The following is a 19,901-nucleotide window of genomic DNA, read 5'->3' as shown; positions in this document are numbered from 1 at the left end:
CGTCTAGAGTGTAGAAAACTTAACTCTTCTCAAGACGTATTCTGTGATTAATTTGAACTGGAGTGGTTTGTCTTTTTGACAGCAGATCTGAAATGAAAGTGACTTCAGTTTCGGTGGCCTCTTCCACTGGGAGCCTTTGTACAAGACAACATGAAAATGCATATTCTCTGATTATTCTTTAGCCAGAATAGCGAGCGCTCCTCTCCGATGGGCATAAATAATTACCTGGCTCCACGAAAGGAAAGAGGTCGTACCTTAAACCCGACCCAGGAATGTCACTTCCTGTCGCTTTTCGTCTTTATTTCAAAGCTCCGGCATTTTCTGCCTGTCGTGTTGGGAGAAAAGGGGGGGGGGAAAAAAGAAGAAAAACTCTGAAAATACAGATGGTAGGGTTGGTTTATGTGTTTTTTATTTTTATGTTCAGTTAACAGGCCAGTCATGTTTTTATTACACGTACAGTAATAAGGAGAGTTGTTTACATTCATTCCTGGGATCCAGTCAGCAAAAGAAAAGAAAAGAACAGAGATGGAGCTTTTTTTTTTATCATTGATCTTTGTTTTTTTAACACAAAAACTAAACACATTCGTAAGGAAAACACTTTATATTGAGTCATTACAGAGTTAATCACAGAGCACCTTTGTGAAAACTGTGTGTTGCTTTCTTTCTTTATTCACTCACCAAAAGGAAACAGCTAATTGGGGGTTTTTTTGGCAGTCGGGAGGAGAAGGCAGATTTCGGGAACTGAATTTAGCACTAAGTGTGCGATAGAAACAGGGCCAACAGCAGACGACACGGAAGCATCGAAGCACGTCTCCGACATTAGCGTTCAAACTTCACTATCAAGTCGCGCGGTTACAGACGTGGGAGGAAAACGTCAACGGTTAGTGAACTCAAGAGGAAATGCACGTCTCAGTTTCTTGTTTCCACGCAAAACTACCAGCTAGCTTAAAGTTAAAAACATTACATTCGTAACAGGACGCTTCACACGAGGGGGTGAGGGAAGGTAGCGCGTGAAAAGACGACTCTAGTAAAATAATAATAAACTATTAAACTGTTCACAACGCGATGCTTAGAGGACGTGTTCGAGGTAATGACGCGGACAGAAAGACGAGACAGAAAACGACTCATTTTTAAGAAAAAATAAATATTATTATTATTATTATTATTATTAAAGAAACGACCTGGTTCTAATCAACCAATCAACAAGCGGCATTAACTGTCAAGTCAGCGGTACTTACACCGGCCTGCGTGACCCTCAGCTAATCCCGGGACCGCTTCGGGGTCTTGGCCACCTCTCTGTTAGAAACCCGACAAAGACGAGGTTGGAAAAAAATAAAACAAAATTTAATTTAAAAAAAAAAAACGTAACCAGTACACACAGGAAGAAAGAAGATCATTCAGGCTGGCACACATTGAGCGGCTTCAGGATCTCAGAGATTTCACACTGGCACACACTTTGCACGACGCTTGGCGGTTGGGAGGAAGAGGAGGGTGAGGAAGAGATTGTGTTGCTGTCTTATCAGCCGAATGAGCGTTTGTTTCTGGGGGGTCGGGAGGGAAAAGAGGGGTAATAGCAAACATTAGGGTGTTAAACAAGGCAGCTCAGTTTGAGGGGATGACGAGACTTCCTCCGTTTTTCATTTTTTTGGTTTGCACCCCCCATGATGTGCTCTCAAACATCGACCCTCTTGGTGTTGGAAGGCTTTTTTTTTTCAGTGGGTGGGGGGTCTTCAGCGTTTGGCTGGGGAGGCACTCCTGCTACCCTGTGAAACAAACAACACAGAGATCAGTACACATGAGCAAGAGGAGACCTCTAACCTGATGTTAGTGGTCGGCTCCATTTTCTCCAGCTGTGTGGTCAGTTTCTAGAAATGTCTGCCATGGCATGTGAAAGGAAATGCAGGTGATTATTGCGAGCAAATGATGAGGATTGCTGTTTAGAGTCATTCCCCTAAAAAAAGAAGAAGAAGAAGAAAAATAACAAACCAAAACAAAAACAAAAAAGCTGAGTCTATAATTGCTTCCCGAAGAATGCGTTTCTCTCCGGTTCATTAGTTCGCTCATCAAGCCTGAGAGCCGTGCTCAAATGTCGTTGAGTTGCTCTCATCTTTTCGGCTGTTTTCTGCTCTCCATCTAAATGAAATTATGGGATCACAGCGCAGCCGGAGCAGAAACCAGATATTTACATATGCTGCATGTTAAACCGTAGCGTTCCTGTCTGACATTAAGTAGAGCAGGTTTGTTGTTGAAGCAAGACAGGACTACTCAATTTATTTATTTTCTGAGTTGAGTCAAATGTTTATTGATTCCCTCCTTCCAGCTTATTGCATTAGTTTGCTGCAAGTTTTTATTTATTTTTTGCTTTTCTGCACTTGCACATCGACTTTGTTGTCCTTTAGCCTCTTTGTAACAAATATGGTGGCGTGCTTTGTGTCGTTCCACATGTGGAAGCCTCAACTGTGCCCAATCCAAAATTGTTCTGCATAATATTGCTTCCTCGTGATGCAATCTATTTTGGGAAGTGCACCAGCCCCTCGCTCTGCTCGTTTCAGGCCCCCTTTTTTCCCCCTCTAAACCAGTTTTTAATCCTTTATTTTTCTGTCATGTAGGAAATGGGAATAATTTTAATTGTCTTAATTCATCTAAATTAGGAAGTTGTTTTCTTCTGATTGAATGTCAGAGGGTGTGTGCAAATTGCTTTGTTTTCAGCTTAAATACAGGAAGCTAGACGTTTTTAAGCTTTCAGAAACTTTCAACCACGTAGACTACTTTTAAAAAGAAAAAAAAAATCTATATATTGTGTAACTGGGAAAGATAAAAAGGTGTAGTGTCTAAACCACGGACTGTAGCTTGTTTGATTGACTTTTAAGCTGCTAGAGATACATATCAGAGATTTACTTCTCAAAGCCTCGAGATAAAGTTTCTCTTTTTAAGTAAGACGCAGCCAAGAGTGACAGAAACAATGCATGCTCAATAAAAAATAAATACAAATCATTTAAAGGATTCAAGGATAAGGGTTTTGAAAAACGGGCTTTAAATTCCACTGAGGGAAGTAAAACTCTGGAGCTGAGGAGGATCTTGCATCGTGTTTCATGATTAAGCTGCTGCAGATGACTGAGATTAATCGTACTCAAACCTTTTTTGCATATATATTATTCAACATCCAATGAAAACCTAATAAAAACTGCTTACCATTCAAGGAAAGCAATGCAGCAACTATTACGCAAGCTGATGCAGAAACCACTGCCAGTTACATTTCAATATTTGATCCTGTCAAATTTCAATATTTAACTCCGTCCTTCTGTGGACAGCAAACAAAAGCCCCCGTCGAAGGCGAGCGGTCCAAAATGAGCGCGTCTGCATTGTTTGGGACCACAAATCAAACCCCTTTTGTCGGGCCAGATGTCCGCAGAGAGATTATATTATCTGTCGTAATTATATTCCAAAACCAAAGAGACAGAATGAATTCATTCATTGGATTAGTGGAGTTGTTTAGACTTCTGAAGCCGTTTGCCTACGGATGAGACATTTTGGTTTTAGTAACATTATCTGGAATTAGAAAATAAAGCTCTAATTCAGCTTTTGGTACTTCAAGATTTAAATGAATAGAAAAAAAACCAGACTAGAGAGCTGTACTGAAAACACAAAGCTAAAAGATGAACAAAGTTATCACTGATTACTTTTTAATTTAAAAACTGAATTAAAACAGGCGCTATTATATTGAAGCTGCTTCTTTTTTTCTATTCAACATTACTAAGAAGTTTTTCCTAATTATGAGGAAGACCCAGGGAATCTTCTGAAGACTGAAAAATGATGTCTAACTGAGCAACATTCATGAAAAGATTATTAATTCAACTACTATAAACCGATAAGGAGAAAACTAACAGAAAGAGTGATAACGTATTCCTGAACTGGATCAATTTATAGAAATTCTGTGTGTCAATCGTTTTCAGTCAATGAAAACTTCTCAGCTTCCCTGTTGGTGTCCTTCAAAGTTGAATGTTTTTCATTTTGTTTTTTTCTCATTCCCTCAAGGCTTTGTTGTTTCCCACGCTCTCACAACGACTCAAAAGCAACAGTACGATGCGAAACAGAACGATTACACAAATGAGACAAATCTTTACTGGTTTCTTAAGAACTCGACCCTCATCGTGGGACGCTCGCTAACTTCTCGCACTAGACCAGGGGTCTCAAACTCCAGTCCTCGAGGGCCACAGTCCTGCAACCTTTAGATGAGCCTCTGCTGCACCACCTGAATAGAATAATTGGGTCATTAAGGCTCTGGAGAACTGATCTACACAAGGAGGAGGTAATTAAGCCTTTTCATTCCAGTGTTTTTTTACCTAAGGCACATCTAAAAACTGCCAGACAACGGCCCTCGAGGACTGGAGTTTGAGACCCCTGCACTAGACCAAAGGCTGAAGACACAGCTTTCGATTTAGTCATTGCATCTGGACGCCATTATCTGTCCTGAAGGGATGGGGGGAGGAGGGATTGAAAAGCTACAGCGCTTTGGAGTTAAACCTGCTGCCGAAAAGCTTCAATGAATAGCAATTGAGTGTGAAGCATCAGTCAGGACTGGAGTGGGCTGCATTCTGATTTATGTTTTGGATTATGTGGCAGAAAAGAAATAAATGACTCAAAATTAGCCGAATTGGAAAGATTTGGAAGACAAAAAAAAAAGTCATCCTTCATTTATTTCATACGTTTCGGCTCAGATGCTCAGAGTTTAGCCTCTGCTATAAAGATGGAGCCCTTGGGAAATTTGGATTTCTCCCTCCCTTATGACTTGCTAAACCGACGGCTTTAAAACCGCAGCTTATAAGGAGATTCTTTGGAGCCTAGAGAAACAGGCACTCATGAACTCGACAGTATGATGCAAATGAGAAATTGTTTGAATGTTGGAAGTCTTCGGAGCTCAAGCGTGCGCTTTCCCGGTTTGCATCAGTACGTCATTCCAGACTTTAAATCATCCACCTGTGCAAAGTGTCTTTTGGACCTGTCCGCTTTTTACTCTGGTGAAATGTAAGACGTAAAGGCACGTTTCCAAAAAAAGGGAAAAAAAAGAAAAAAAAAAGCCATACAAATAAACATATTTCATCGTTTGGCACGCTGGGATTATTGGCTGACTTGTCCAGGATCTACCCAAACCTTTATGGAAAGTTAACCGTTGCCAGCTAGCTTTACACTCTTGTGTTGATATAGAGCAATTTATAGCAAATGGCTTTTTTGTTTGTTTGTTTCTATAAAGTACCTTTTAGGCTTTTAGATGCTTTGTGTTAACAACGGAAATCGTTGAGCATCAAATCAAAGTGGTTTTCAGTGGATAAAAGCAAAGTTTGTTAGCCATGCTGATACTTTATTAACAGATTTCTATATATTTGCCTTTGCCTTAACAACCGACTGGATTAGAGGCCATAGATTGAATTGACCAACATTTTTATGCAGTGCCTGCATGACATAAATTTGTCTCGCAAGTTTAGAATAATTCGGACCAAACTATGTCTCACAAATGAAAATCTTTTCACAAAAATGGTAGATAAATGCTAAATATTTATCTTTTAACTCAACTTTCTGCTTTCTATCCATTGACACGTACAGTGTGCTAAAACCTGCTTTTAATTACATTATTAAAACGTATCTAATTACAGCAAGTGCTTTCAGAAGAAGAGTGACCTAAATTTTCTTTTTATTGCTGAGAATAGAGTAATTGTTTTAGTTTTCTTTTTCCAATGGAGCTCAAATTAGATTATGAAAGTGGTTGCCTTTCTTTCCATAACAAAGAAATGTTAGCCACTTCAAACACACGATGTTTGACATGCTAGCCACGCTAGCCATGCTAACGGTTCACATTTTAGGTTCTTATTTTCGCTGAAACTAGTCTTTCACACACATTGTTTGAAATTGTTTCTGGTGCTTCTAAAAATACTCTACTCAAGACATGGAAGACAAAAACTGGACACAAAATGTCCAAAAGGTTCATTTTCAAAATTTCCCCTTTGTGTTTTTGCTAACCGAAAGCCAAAACTTACATGTAAGAAAAGTGAAACAATAAAATACGTCAAGCATGCTAGCGGCTATTGTAAATAACAATGAGTACCCGTGCACATCAATACTAGATCCTGCACACACATCAACAATGCAGAAGCTGCACCTTCACAGTGAAGCAGCAGTGTGTTAGCTGCAGCCAGCCTGGATCCTCCTCACCAGAACAGGGAACTCACATCGTTCAGCGCCATTATATCAGTGACGCCATAAAGCTTAAAAGAAGCCCAGCGTTCAATCGCGTGTCTAAAAGCCTCTCATTATTATGCTTCTGGTTGCTGTAGCAATGACATTATGTTTTCCAAGCAGATCAACGCTGAACAAATGCGCAGCCAATTAAGCGAGGAACCCCTCCGTCGCACGGTTTTTACTCACTTTGCTGCTGATATCATCACTGAGGCAGAAAACGAAAATGGAAAGACAGAGGAGACATTAGGGGAGAAATATATACTCTTGACGCATTTATTACCGGGAAAAGAAAAGCAGTGAAAGGAAATCATAACTTGGATATATTAAGCAGTAAAAAAAAAAACAGGAGAAAGGAACAAAAAGATTTCTCTTCTTCTATTTACCATTTTGAAGATCCTAGTCAGGGTGCCTTTGCCGTCCCCAGCGCTGGCCTTCTTGCTTGACTTCTGTTGGCCCTGGCAGGTGGAAAAGAAGAGGAATTCAAGTGTGTTTAATAATAATAATAATAATAAATAATATTTCACACATTGTTAAGGGACTGAGATGTGGCTGACCTTTTTTTTTCTTTTTAAAGAGAGCCGTCATAATTCAACCAATTTAGCATTAATCAGGAAGCAGCTAGAAGGCAGAAATGACTGGTCCTTCACTAGAATATTCTGAAGAGTGACGGATTCATGTGTTCTCCAGCCACTCCGGTTATTGATTAGGGTGAAATCCAACTGTGCCTCGACTTTACGGAATGATTGCAATCGCAACCCCCGTTTAACATTTCTGGTGTTTGAATTATTCATGAGTCTGGAGACGGCAAAGGAGCAACAAAGAAGAAAAGACTCAGGGTGACGTAATTAGCTGACAACTTTTGTGTCCGGGAAAGATGTTCTCACGAAATTAAACTTTCTGTAATTCAATTTTTTTTTTTTTATCTATTAATTTTTTAGGTGTTCTAATTTATGCAAGGCCATCTGTGCATTCAAAGAATCACTTTTTATTGTCAATGAGAGCATGGGTGCATCTTGAGAAATCTGATTATCGTCAAAAATCTAATTTATTTCAGTAATTCGAATCAAAAAGTCAAACTGGTGGAATAATTGCACCTGGAGTGATTTAGTCAAAAGGTTTATGGCTTACATCTAATGAAAACCCCAAAATTTGGGCCACATTCACAATCACAACGGTGTTAAAAGACGTGATGCTGCAGGTGGAGGAACCTTTAGAATGACAGAAGTACCATGAAGAAGCGCGTGATGCTGCTATTATCATCAGAGTCGCAATGTGGAAACGTGAGACTGCAGCAGTCACAGGATGACAGTGATGTAGTTTCACCAAAGTCTGGGATTAAGGGTTTTATCTGTGATGTATGGGAAGATTAGGAAGACTTAGTGGGGAATGAAAGGCAAATGTAAGAACAGACACTGGCGTCCGGTTCCCAGGTTAATTAAGGAGATGAGGTGATTTGATGTTGAAGGAATGACTCTTTATTTAAAGACAAAAAAAAAAAATTCTGTCTGATCTTTCGGCCTTTTTCAAACCACCTACCAGGCCTATCTTGGCAGCTAGTCCCCTCCACTGGGAGTGCGGAGAAAGAAGAGACAGAAGGGAAAATACAGAAACAGTGTGTTTTGGTGCAAAGGTGGGATGGGGAGGAGAGGAGTTGAGTGGTTGAGGAAGGTAGGGAGGCAGGAAAAAAAAACAAACAATGCAGGTGTTCACATTGAAACATGGTGCATCAGATCACATTTGGAAGTGTTTGTGTGGATTGTTACATAATAATAATAATAATCATATTTTGATTACAAATATGTGATGGATGCTCTCAAAAACTGAGATAAATCCTAAATGTTTTGTCTCTGTTTGTTCTTTCCTGAAAAAAAAAAAAAGAAAGGTTTGCCAGATTTTACATGGTGGCAATCACAGCTTGAGAGAGAGAGAGAGAGCAACCTATTATCAGTTTGATGTTTAATCAAACATCCTGATAAAAAAAAAGGTATGGCACGACTGGAAAACCACCCAAACATGGCCCGACCACCAAAATGCAATTGGGCATTTTACAACCCAGAACAAGAGGCCTGTGGATACTCTGGAGGAGCTGTAGAGACCCCATGGCTCAATAGAAAGAGCTGAATACACAGCAGAACCATAAGAAAACCTGTGAGTCTGTGAAACAGACTCACCTCCCATGAGGGCAATAACCCTAAACCATTTTAGAATTATGTCCCATTATGGCCTCAGTCAATGTTCAGACATAAATCTGTGGCCAGATTTGATATTTTCTCTTCCCAGATGGTCCCTGTCCAATCTCACAGCAGATGAGTTTTACTGCTCGACCTAAGTCTGGTCTAGCAGGACTTGAATGCAAATGGACGCCGTGGTTATCCGATTTTTATTTGTGGAAAAGATGTGAAAGCCTCGTCATTTTTCTTGTACCGGTCTGTCTAAAGTGCCTTGGGCTGTGTGGTCGTAATGTGGGAGTATCAATACTTTTGCAAAGCACTGTATGACTTACCTATCAGACTTTGTTTTTTTTTTGTTTTATTTCTATGTGAATTCTCGTAGTGTAATAAAAAGTAAAGCAGACTCACCCTAGATTTAGGAGGGGCAGGAGACACCTGAGGAGTAGTTAACAGTAAAGAAAAGAAGGTTTTGAGTTGGTGGGAGGCAAAGGAGACAAAGACAAACAGCAGAGGCAAAGCGTGGTTGGGTAACTGTGCTGGGGCTCTCTGAGCCTGAGAGTCTCTGAGGGTTGCTAGATGTTCAGCTCGCTACTCACGATCGTGCGGAAGAAGTGGACCACGGCGTTCTCAGCTCCGCGTTTGCGTGGCGAGGTGGCAGACGCTTTCTGAGGGGCTGGAGAGAGAGCACCTCGGAAAGAACCCTGCGGAGAAAAGCAGAAGAGCGGCCTTGAACACGTCTGGGGTGACATGCTGGCTGTGCTGGAGTCACAGGCACCGATTCCGATTCCAGAGCGCCTGTGTGTGCCAGGCAACCCACACTCGTCATTTGTTTGCCAATGACCACGGCAACGACTCAAAGCAAGCATGGTGAGCACACGCCAGCAGAAACATAATTTGACACACATGGATACAGATGCAACGGGCAAATCTTTTACCTGAAAACTCAAGAATACATGAAATATTTTGTTGCATTTGTAGCTTGTCCTGCAGCGAAATACAAAGTGCACGACAGGTGTGTGTATAGGGCTACATACCTGGAATCCCTGAATTGGTTTGAAAGAAAATTGTAAAGATTAAAAAGCTGCTTGATCTGAAGTGATTAAGGTACAGAATGGTGGACTTAACTATCATCCGTTCCCTTCCTGATTGCGAGGGTCCACAGGTGGTCCAACAGGTGCAAAGGTAAAAATAAAGAACGTCACAACAATAAAGTGTTTCAGGTTTTCTGCTAAATGTGGAACACTTTGGTTTTTACGTCTTTAGACGGCTTTGAGACTTCTTTATATCTGGAAAGTCCTGTCAGTCTAAGAATGGTTCTGAATGTCTTCTCTGTTTAAACTCAATTGAATTTGCATCAAGAAACACAAGATCAAGCAGTGCAATCATATATATTTACATTTTGATGCAAGGCTGTCAGATTCAGGTTGTAATGATCAAGATCTTCATCCGTCCACTTTCACCAAGTTAGCCATCTGATATCGATTTTAAGGACTGTAAGAAGCTCTGAATCTGGACATCAAAACTCAAACAAAAAAGCTTTACTTTTCTTTTTCAAATTACACTTTTACACCCTTGCTACCTCAATGCTCTAAAAATGAAAACATTTATGACACAATTTATTTTTCCTCCTCAAGAACGCAAATATAAACTTCAGCCTTCACTTTACACAACATTTCTGTGTGTGTGTGCGTGTGTGTGTGTGTGTGGAAATGTCAAGAATCTGCAGCAATATTCATTCTGAGAATTTAATATTTATTTTTATGAAAGGTCAGTAAAGAATTGTTTAACTGTCAGAGCCGAGAAATAAATTCAGGATCGTGGGAATGACAATATTTTTTCTTACAGTAAAGTATGAAAATATGTTTCTCAAACAATAATGGATCTTCCTCTGACTCGATCTTCTCTCTGTCTTTCTTCTGGGCGCTTTACTGTTACGACCATTCCCGTTTAAACAACGTTGTTTTATTTGAGTTCTGATGAGACGTAAATCTTGTTGTAGCCAGAAAGTTTCTCACGATCAAGAGATGCTGCTGCTGAATTTATGTCCAACCTCTGGGAGTTGAACACTTCCATATTAAAGTCGTTAACATTGTTTTATTTTTATTCTCCCTGCCCCCCGATTCCATACAGTCTAAGTGTTAGGGGGGGAAAAAAGTGGAAAACAAAAGAGATTGAAGGAAAGCAAATGAGGAAGTGAATTTAACATCAGGAAGTGAAAATAAATGAAAGTTGAAATCAGATTGCAACGGTTGGCTATTAAGAAAATTGAATTTCATTGGGTAAACGCCCAAGGGATGCAGATTGTTCTATCTAGTTTAAAAAGAAAGGTGGAAAATATTATGAAAAACAACCAACTCCCCACAAAATACATGATCTGATCAGTTTTTATGTAAAAGGGATCAACATAGTGTCACTTGACCTTTAACCTGTTCTTTAGCGTTGTATATTGAACAGGCATATAAATACCCATAATTACACATTTCTAATCATTCTTGAGTCGCTAAGTAATATATTTCATTAAATTGAGATAAGGAGTAGTATTAATTAAGTGTTCACTTCTTCCTACCCGTTTTCAAACAGAAAAGTAGTGGCAAGCTGATTATTTTTGTTTGCAATTTTTCTCTTGTCCTACTGATCACTTGTTTTCATGTTTATCAAAAAAAAAAACTGAAATAAATATGAAATAAACTAGATGGGACACAGAAAGCTGCTCTTCTAATGTGGAAATTTACTCTGACGTGTACTTTCCGTGACCGAGAGACGTAAAACTAACAATTACTTTTAATAAGCTGATAACGCTGAAAGCTGTGGCTCCGAATAGAATTTATTTCCATTAATTCATTGGAATCGGTTAGATTAATGTCAGAGGAGTTCCACCCAGCTTACAATATTTGGCCAGAACCTATTAAAAAGGAATGAAATTGGTACCAGTGAACATGTTGAGAAGCCGCTTTTTTCCCGCTGATGGGTTGAACTGAACAAACAGACCAATTATCATCAAGAGCTTCGCACAAGTCGAAAGAAGAATTAAGTTTTCTGATTGTCTGACTTTTGTGTTTGGGTAAAAAATTGACGCCGGAATGAGGGCGGCGGAGAGGGGGGACTTTTATAACGAATGCAAACTTTACAGAAACATCAGGCGTAACTTAAAAACTTCCAATACCGAAACCTTTCACCTGTTGTTACCTTGTGTATTTCTGTTTCCGACCGTCCTAATGGAGCAGGAAGGTACACGCGTGTTTCAGCCGGACGGACGGACCTTTCTTTTCACGGACAAAAGCGAGCCTGCTCCATCTCCGGGTATTTTTGGACACCAAGGGAGGGTGAGGCCGGATTTAGTTTTGTGCGAGCTGAAGGTGAGTGCACAGCAAAATCAATGGAGTGTCCTCTGAAGTCCCGGATACCGGGAGTTTATTTGTAGCGAGTGTGTGTGTGCGTGTGGGGGTGTGCGTGTGTGTTGAGGGTGGGTTATGATTCCCATCCATTACCTCGCTGCTGCCTGACATCAAAGATGTTTAAGGTAGTAGAAAAAAAGTGGGGAACTTTCACCGCCATCACTGCTATACTACATTATGACACGCGCACTCTGAAACCCGGTCTGCCTTTCATGGCCGTTTTGAATTTGGATCTAAGAGGATGGAAAATATTAAAGAGAAAGATGGAGAGGGGGTAAAAAAAACACAGTCATTTGTTGTTATTAGAACTATTTAAAATATTTCTTTGCCTTTGACGTTAGTGTTACTCCAGCTCTGTTCCACAGAGACCCCTTGATCATGCCATTGTTCTGCAAGTGCTCTTCTGCGTGAGTCCTCGCCTGGCTCGGTCCACACGCGCAGAAAATTATGTGGAAGGGGAGACGAGAGGGGGGAGAGCTCTGAGAAAGCAGTGCCCGCCGTGCTTGGTTTTTAAGAAAGCGGAGAGAAGAAAGAAACAAGACATCAAATAGTCTCGGAGGAACCCCGCCCGAAAGCCGCCTCGTTTGAAAAATCAGTCGTGCACCTTTGAAGTGAATGGCCGCTTGCCGCCTTGAGAAGCAAAAACAACAGTTCAGAAATGTAGATGGAAGCAAACAGTGTGTGGAAGTGACAGCAATTTACAGTATTATAATCTTTGGTGGAGGTTTAATCAGTCACATGAAAGCGGAACTTCAAACCAAACAGGAAATGGCCCTCCACCTAAACTGGAGATGATCTAAAGTTCTATTGGGCCTAAGCAGAATTTACTTAAGGACCCACTCTGCCATTATAAGACTTTTATGTTTTCTTTACAAAAAGTTCAAACAGAAAAATGTCATTTCCTGGGTTACCTACTTAGAATCTGTTAAGTGTTTCCATACATTGTACATGTAGCAGAAATTTGCACATTGACGTTAAAATGACTTGTAATTTAACTGTGAAAGCTTCTCCTCAGTATATTTTTCAACTAGTTTTTATAATAGTGCTCAAAATGCTCGTTTTTTAAATATTTTTGCTTGCAAATATGTTTTCACGCTTTTTTCCCTTCAGATACTAAGTGAAGGGATTGAAATGGGTTTCGACCCTCAGGACACTACAGGAAGTAAAGAGCATCCCTGGCGGTGTGAATGTGTGAAACATGTCAGTTGTGTATGTCATTCCAGATGTCTTTGTTCTCCACCTTATTTGCCTCTATGAAGGTTTATTCTCTGTTGGGCTTAATGTGTAAATTATGTAATCTGAACTCACATGACTCTATGATCCAATGAAGTCCTTACTGCCAGGCATTTCTGATCCAGATGTTCAGCAGAACCTCATGATCTTGCACTGGATGTATAATTAGTTTTTATATCTTCATAACTGAATTGTGAGTGTTTCCACACTCACAATTTTATTTTTTATGAGATTTATCTACGCAAAATTTGGTTGATATTGGTACGTTTCTTAAAGGCATACCTATAGACTCTTTTTTTTTTTTTTTGCGTAGCATACTGTTAGCATTTAGCAATTTTTGTTATGTTTTTTTAAATTTTTTCAGAAAGGTTAGACCATAACCATCTCAGTTAGTCAGATCCAGTTGTTTATCTTGTTAGCCACATCTGCACAGTGTATTTGGAAGGACATGAATCAGATCCAGCTGTTTAATGATCTCCAAGCATCTGCAGTGAAGCGACAGGTACCTGACTGCTTTATTGTGGATGATTTTTTTAAATGTTTAATCCAAAGAATAGATGATGACATTTTGCTTCATACCAGTTCTCTCTGCTAGCTTCACTTCCTGAATACCTGTGAGGTTGGCGTGTAAGATTTAGCTAACGTTCCAAAACTTTGTGTGTTACCCTGAAATGCCAAACAAAAGACGTCTATTATTCACTCCCAGCTTAACTTTTCTCTTGTGGCTGTTTACTCTGGAGGAATAATGGAACTGGGACGGCTTGTCGACTCCGACTGCTAACACCGCGGTGTTTAACATTTCTGACAGCTGCCTTTTGTTTCAGAGGAAAGAAGAATAAATTCTACTTGAGCTAGACTTTTTGTTCAACCCACACACACACACGGAAATCTGAGGCGAAAACAACAAAAAAAATCAATCCGCAAAGTTTGCAGACGTATCTGTGTTTTAAAAATTCAATAATCAAGTTCAACTAGAACTGGATTTACAAACTTTTACATGCAAAGTAAATATAACTTTAAACCCTGATGATAGATAGAACTTTTTGTAGTTTGATCTATCGAACTACAAAAAATAATATTTCAATATCTCATAATAATATTAATGCAGTTCAAAGTTATTGCATCATAAAGAGTGTGATAATTTTGCTGCGCACCATCAGTCAGCTTAATCATTTTAAAATCTGCAGAACAGGCAAATACAAGAAAATACATCACTTTAAAAAAAAAGTTTTTGAGACATTGTGGGGGAAATGTTTTCACGTTATTCATTGAATTTGTTTTGATACACCGTGATTAGTTATTCAAGTAAAAAAGTCTCTGATTGTTTCAAAAAATGAACGTTTTGAAACCACAAAAATTTGCATTATACCATTCCCATGGCTTAAATGCGTTAATATAACGATACAAGAAGGATAAAGCAGTCATATTTTCCCTCATACGCATCATACTGGGAGGATGTCATGCCAGCCGACACACATCATGTGTTAAATAATGGAGGACTTTATCTTTTTGATTCACTCCACATTAAATCAGTTCCTCTCTCTCTCAAAAAAATGATGTACATTTTTTCATATGGTGTATAGCTGAAAGTCAGACAAAAGAAAACAAACAAAAAAGCATTTTTGTTGGAAACTTGGACACTTCTGCTCTGTTCAAGTGTGACTGATAAAGCCGAGCAGGGCTGGCAATAATTCAGCAGTATGAGTCATTTGTTTGTTTTTTTTGCAGTTTGCATTTAATTTGCATGAAAATAGATGTCAAATTCTTGTCTTTTTTTTATCATTATGCAGCAATAATTTCTTGGCGCACTCCATACTGAAGCGAACAAATGACTTTTTATATGGGCAGACTTGCCAACCTCATGCATCTAAAAACGAACTGAACATCGATTCAAAGTCTGTATGAACTCATTTCTGGTCCCCGACGTTTTGGGGGAAATCGTATCCCAGAATTTCTTGCCCTCTTTTGGCACACGAGCTCCGAGTGTTTTCTCTCGTTTCCTGGCAATTTCATCTTTAGGCAATCGGCCATTACCGAGCTCTATCAGAGTGAAGATAAACAGTATCTTTGCTTTCCGTCAGGCCCACTTTGATAATTCCTTTGTTTCCCTTTTTCTATTATTGCTGTGAGGGACAGAATATATTTAAACTCATTAAGTCTCAACTACAGAGATGGTGAAAGGCAAAAATGTGTCTCCAAACCAAAAGACAAACAACAGCAACAAATGGAAATCAGAGTGTTTTTTTGTTTTCTGACAAGTTGTTAGCGGGGCTGTTAATGATTTTTAGCATTCCTCTGCGATAAGAGAAGGCAAAAGAAAACCAGGCGAGTGACAAAGAAAGCAAAAATAAAACAAAGAGAGGCGCCGGGGGTTGTTGTTAAAGACTTTTAATCAAGCAATTTTACCCAAACAGGAAAAAAAAACAACCAATAAACAAGATTATATCAGGAACAGGTCATCGATCGCCACGGATACAAACAGTTACATGACCCCAGAGCAGAGCAGAGTTAGAAAGCAAAATGAAACAAAAAAGCAGCTCCCAGATTGGGTCAGAGACATTTTAACCTGAGGTGAACAAGGTGATGATGAGGGGTCGCCCCCTCCCTCATCCAAGACACTGGGGTTAGATTACAGCATCACAGAACTGCGGGAGAGCTAAAAACAGCCTGAAAGAGGCAGGAATCAATCCTGGATTTCACTCTGTACCGGTTGACAAATTATGAATCAGGTTATTCAAAAGAAGAAAAAAAAAAAATCCAGTCATTTCTCAGTCTTTCTGCTTTAATAGGTTTAAAATCGCCCCACTGATCTCGAACTCGCCGACGTTTAGCGTCAGATGTCCCTGCAGACGCCTTACGTTCTGAGACTGGCTGTCTTCACTCATCTTGAGTGAAATATCTCTTAATAAAATAATTAAAAGTGGCAAAAAACACACACACAAAAAATAGGAAAAGAAACCCCATGTTTCCACGTGTGGAGGTTGGAAGGAATTAAAATATCACTAAAAAATCAACATGCAGATTTGTCATTTTGGTGGCAAACACTGGTGCAACGTTCCTCACTAATACTGCAGCCTATAATGTCAATGTGTGTGGATAAGGATGTGTTTGTGGTTCGACAAGAGAAACTCTCCTTGATTAAAACTGGTTGGAGAAGTACATGTTTGCAGCAGGAAGACAGCGTGGCTATTTATTCTGATTGCTAGAGGCATCAGAAGTGGGTGAACCTGTCAGTGACTGAAGATTTAAGAACTTGAAGGCAAAACCTTGGTGAACGCAGCGCCGCCGATATGGATCGGTTTATTTGAAAGACTTTTGTCGTTACCAACAGCGGCACGGCAAAAAAGTAAGAACGCTTCCACAGCGGTACTGATGAAGCTTTTTCCCCCTGAACATCTCGAACCACAGCTGTCTCTTTAAAATCTAATAAAAAGCATTTTCCTGATTCTTGCCCAGCGGGGCGGTTCACAGCTAGCATAAGGCGTAGGAGGAATGCATATTTTCAAGCTGGTTTATCTGCAGCGCTCTGATCCGCCAGATGAGGAAGCAGTTAGGCATGGGCTCCGCCGGTTGAAACAAAGCAAGAAAAAAACTAATGAAGGCTACTTTTTTGGTCACGATTACAGAAATTAAGAGAAATTCAGCTGCTTTGGGAGCAAAAAAACAAGGTCCGTGGGCGGAAAACGAAGGGTTTAACTGTTTGGAGATTTTTTTTTTACCACGTTTTGAACCACGTGAATCTACAAACGACAAGCTATGAGGGACATATCTAAAGCAGCTGACAGCTGCTTTAGATAAATATTCACTTCTTATACTCTTATTTCACTTTTTAAAAAACAAAATGTCTATTATTTTGCAACATAACCGTGAAAACTTCTGCAAGTGTAATTTTGGTGGGTTTTGGCGCTCTATTTTTGCACAAATCTATGAATTAAACTCAAAATTTAAACATTTTCCTCATTCTTATTGCAGTAATGACAAAAACATATTTCAAAGTAGATATTTTTATTTGACTTAATGCTGACCTACAGTGAGCCTCAAACCTGGCCCATGCCTAGAAGAAGGTGTGTGATCAGAGAATATTTCTGCTAGCGGTATGTAGCCTCCACAGGGCGCTGCTGAGCGCCCGGCCCACAGAGGGGGGCGGAGCCAGCAGGTCCGGGCCAACCAGTCCATCATGTCTGGAAGCAGTACTGGCAGGGCGCTCCGTGCCAGGAGCCCTAGCATCTTTCTGCTTTATCTAAACTTTTTTTTTCTTTTTGAGAAACTGTCTAAAAAAAAAAAAATTATTTGCATTTTTATTTTACTAGTCATTTAAGAAATAACCACAGACTCAAACACCCACGATTAGCTTGTTTGGGAAAAATAAAATCTTTTTTCCCCCCTTACTTTAAAGAATAATCTTTCAATATAATTTCACAAAAAGAAAAAGAAAAACACAAAGGTTAGTTTTTTTATAAAAACTAACCTGCATTCAACACAATATAAATATTTTTTCGTTGATCATATTTCAAGCATAACGTAAGCACTAACTCAGAAAGAGACATAAACAGCAGCAGCAGAGAACCTCCCAAAGCAAAGTGATGAAATAATCCGACGGTAATCCGCTCGCGACAAGCATCCACTCCCAAGGTTTAGGATTAACAAGTGAGGTACCGGAAGAGAAACCCATACTCTAGTTTCACCTTAAAACCCCACAATTTAACAAAAAAAAAATTGCTACAAGTGTCAGTACCATTTATGTAAAAGAAAAACCTTAAATGACACAAAATCATATCGACTACATGGAATGTAAAAGAAGGCAAACCCCTCTGGTAAAGTCACTGTCCCGGGTCCGGTCAGCAGGATAACGCCACACTTTGCTTCACCGACAGTAAAACCAACACAACAAAAGCATGTCGGGAGAAATTCTTACAGAACGTGTCACACAATCCAAAGTATAAAAAAAGAGAAAATAAAATAAAAACGTGGTTCTGGCAGTAAAATCAGCAAAAATAACCAACATACACAGAAGGGGGTAGAGGTTGGGACCCCTCCCTCCTTTCCTCACCTTGCCCTTCCTTTTCTTGTCCCCTCCAAAGAACTTTCCTATCTGATCCAGGAGCCCGGGGTTCTTCTTTTTCCGGCCCAGCCCGAAGGCGGCCTGCGCGGAGCTGCTCGCAGATGCCATGGTTGTAGAAGCGCTTGACGGTTTATTCGTATTAGTCGAATCTATTATTTTTTTTTCTGCGTTTGTCACTCTCTGTGGTAAGAGAGCAACGCTCAAAAGAGTGTTGGGGTAGGAGAAAAAAAAAACGAGAAAAAAGAAAGTAGAAGGGAACGAGCAACCAAACGGTTAAAAAGAAAAAAAAAAAAAAAAAAAGTCAGCCTATTCTAAGTCCTGCTCGGGGCTCTCCGACCCGCACTCCGACGCCGCTCCGCTGTGCTCCTGGATGGTCTGCAGCTCGTCCGACTCCGAGGGTCGCTCTTTGAAGGTGTTGTCCTCGCGGCCCGGGGCATCTCGGGAGAAGAGGCGGACCAGGTGGGGGCGTGGCGTGGCGGCGTCAGGGTCAGCTGTGCTGGCCGGGCTCCAGGGCTGGCGGGGGCCCTCAGCGCCCGTGGAGTCAGTCACCGCCGGCTTCTCCGAGACCCAGCCATTGTTCTGCTTGGCATCTGCCTCGACCAGGCCTGCGCAGAAACAACAAGGGTCATCTATGGGCTCGGGCCCGGATGGCACACAACAAAACCCGGAGCGGCACAGAGGGACCCTTATTTTATTTATTTTTTTAACATTGCCGGGCCCTTCCTGCTGCAGTGGAGACCAGAACAGCTGATATTTCATTTTGAGATGCTCACCTTCTCAGCTGGACAGACATGTAGCTACAGTGTGTTGCCTAGGCAACACATTTACAACCAGGGTTACGTTTACTTAGGTAATTTTTTTGGAAGAAATGTACTTTTAGGAGTACTTTTTGCTTTTATTTCTGTATTATTAATATGAGGTATCGCTACTTTTACTTGTGTAAAATTTCTGGATTCTCTACCCACAAATTTGTTTTTTTTACCAAAAATTCACCAGACACACGCCTGCAGTTTTATTCGAGTTTCAAAACTGTTATGTTGAGAAAAATTCATTTAGAATGAAAAAAGTTTCTTGGCTGATTTTGTTATTTTGTATTTATGTGATTTCTATGAATTATTTTCAATTTGGTCCTTAGAAAAGCACAGTTTCCAAATATTTTGTTCTGTCTGATGATGTAACTGTGAAATATTAAACGGTTGATGTTTTGATCATTTACTCAGCAGTTGAACAACCTTTTTACCAAATACCTTTTCTTACTCCTACTTGAGTAATTTCTTATGTGGCTACTTTTTACTTGTAAAAGTATACTGAAGTAGTGATACACTTACATGAGAAAAACATTTGGGTTTTCTACCCACCACTAACACATGCGCTCAAATTAAAACCACAAATTTGCACGTAGGTTTGTGATAGAAATACACAAGGTATTACATTATAGAGCAGAAGTAAAAAGATATGTAGTTTTGACAGTTTTTTTCTCTCAATAAAAAGCTCAAAGCTGTGGCATGCATTTGTTTTCACCCCTCTGTACTCTGATACCTCTAAGGTATCAGATGGACCCCAGTTTAGGTCCATCCTAAAAACAGATGGACCTAAACTGAGGTCATTTAGAGATCACTAGAGCTGATGGTCATGGTAAAATGTAAGTTAACACAACTCATTAAAACGGTATTTGCCATGCTCATCTTTCTGATTGGCTGATTGTCAAATTTATCATGCTGCTTTCATCCTAAAGCTAGCATAGCAAGCGCAAAACAAACACGTCAGGAAAAGGACCGAAGGATCCGTCCATCAGCCCTGCAAAAA

The 19,901-nt window shown here is 40.0% G+C and overlaps 2 protein-coding genes across 7 annotated transcripts in view; both read right to left on the bottom strand.

The window, feature by feature from the left end:
* Nucleotides 1–387: 387 nt before the first annotated feature.
* Nucleotides 388–18,504, bottom strand: LOC122831549 (myelin basic protein-like). 5 transcript variants are annotated; one of them, XM_044117829.1, is made up of 6 exons: nucleotides 18,084–18,503; nucleotides 9,002–9,106; nucleotides 8,814–8,840; nucleotides 7,771–7,800; nucleotides 6,618–6,689; nucleotides 388–1,763 (listed from the first exon to the last, which is right to left on the bottom strand). In XM_044117829.1, exons 1-6 carry the CDS (start codon nucleotides 18,201–18,203, stop codon nucleotides 1,731–1,733), a joined length of 387 nt encoding a protein of 128 aa, XP_043973764.1. In that variant the 5' UTR covers nucleotides 18,204–18,503; the 3' UTR covers nucleotides 388–1,730. The 5 variants fall into 5 exon arrangements, with proteins under 5 accessions (XP_043973764.1, XP_043973766.1, XP_043973767.1 ...); XM_044117833.1 differs by lacking the exon at nucleotides 7,771–7,800 and adding an exon at nucleotides 6,421–6,439 and having other exon boundaries at nucleotides 1,649–1,763; nucleotides 18,084–18,477; XM_044117830.1 differs by lacking the exon at nucleotides 388–1,763 and adding an exon at nucleotides 6,416–6,439.
* The window catches only part of LOC122831548 (myelin basic protein-like), a 69,389-nt gene continuing 67,794 nt past the window's right edge, over nucleotides 18,307–19,901 (bottom strand). For both annotated transcript variants that reach the window (XM_044117826.1, XM_044117827.1), the window contains one exon: nucleotides 18,307–18,700. In XM_044117826.1, coding sequence (XP_043973761.1) covers nucleotides 18,402–18,700 — 299 coding nt within the window. In that variant the 3' untranslated portion in view covers nucleotides 18,307–18,401. The remainder of the gene's footprint in view (nucleotides 18,701–19,901) is intronic.

Source organism: Gambusia affinis, linkage group LG05, assembly GCF_019740435.1.
Source record: "Gambusia affinis linkage group LG05, SWU_Gaff_1.0, whole genome shotgun sequence".
Classification (NCBI taxonomy): domain Eukaryota; kingdom Metazoa; phylum Chordata; class Actinopteri; order Cyprinodontiformes; family Poeciliidae; genus Gambusia; species Gambusia affinis.
The sequence above is the reverse complement of the archived record's forward strand: the minus strand, read 5'-3'. Positions and strand labels throughout refer to the sequence as shown.

What these genes read in the sequence shown, in the direction of transcription:
- LOC122831549 (XM_044117829.1), bottom strand. Translation starts at nt 18,203, where the DNA reads ATGGCATCTGCGAGCAGCTCCGCGCAGGCCGCCTTCGGGCTGGGCCGG. An exon ending in CTGCCCCTCCTAAATCTAGG is followed by an intron (nt 7,801 to 8,813) that starts GTGAGTCTGCTT and finishes CCGCACTCCCAG; the next exon opens with TGGAGGGGACTAGCTGCCAA. An exon ending in TGACTAGGATCTTCAAAATG is followed by an intron (nt 1,764 to 6,617) that starts GTAAATAGAAGA and finishes TTTGTTTCACAG; the next exon opens with GGTAGCAGGAGTGCCTCCCC.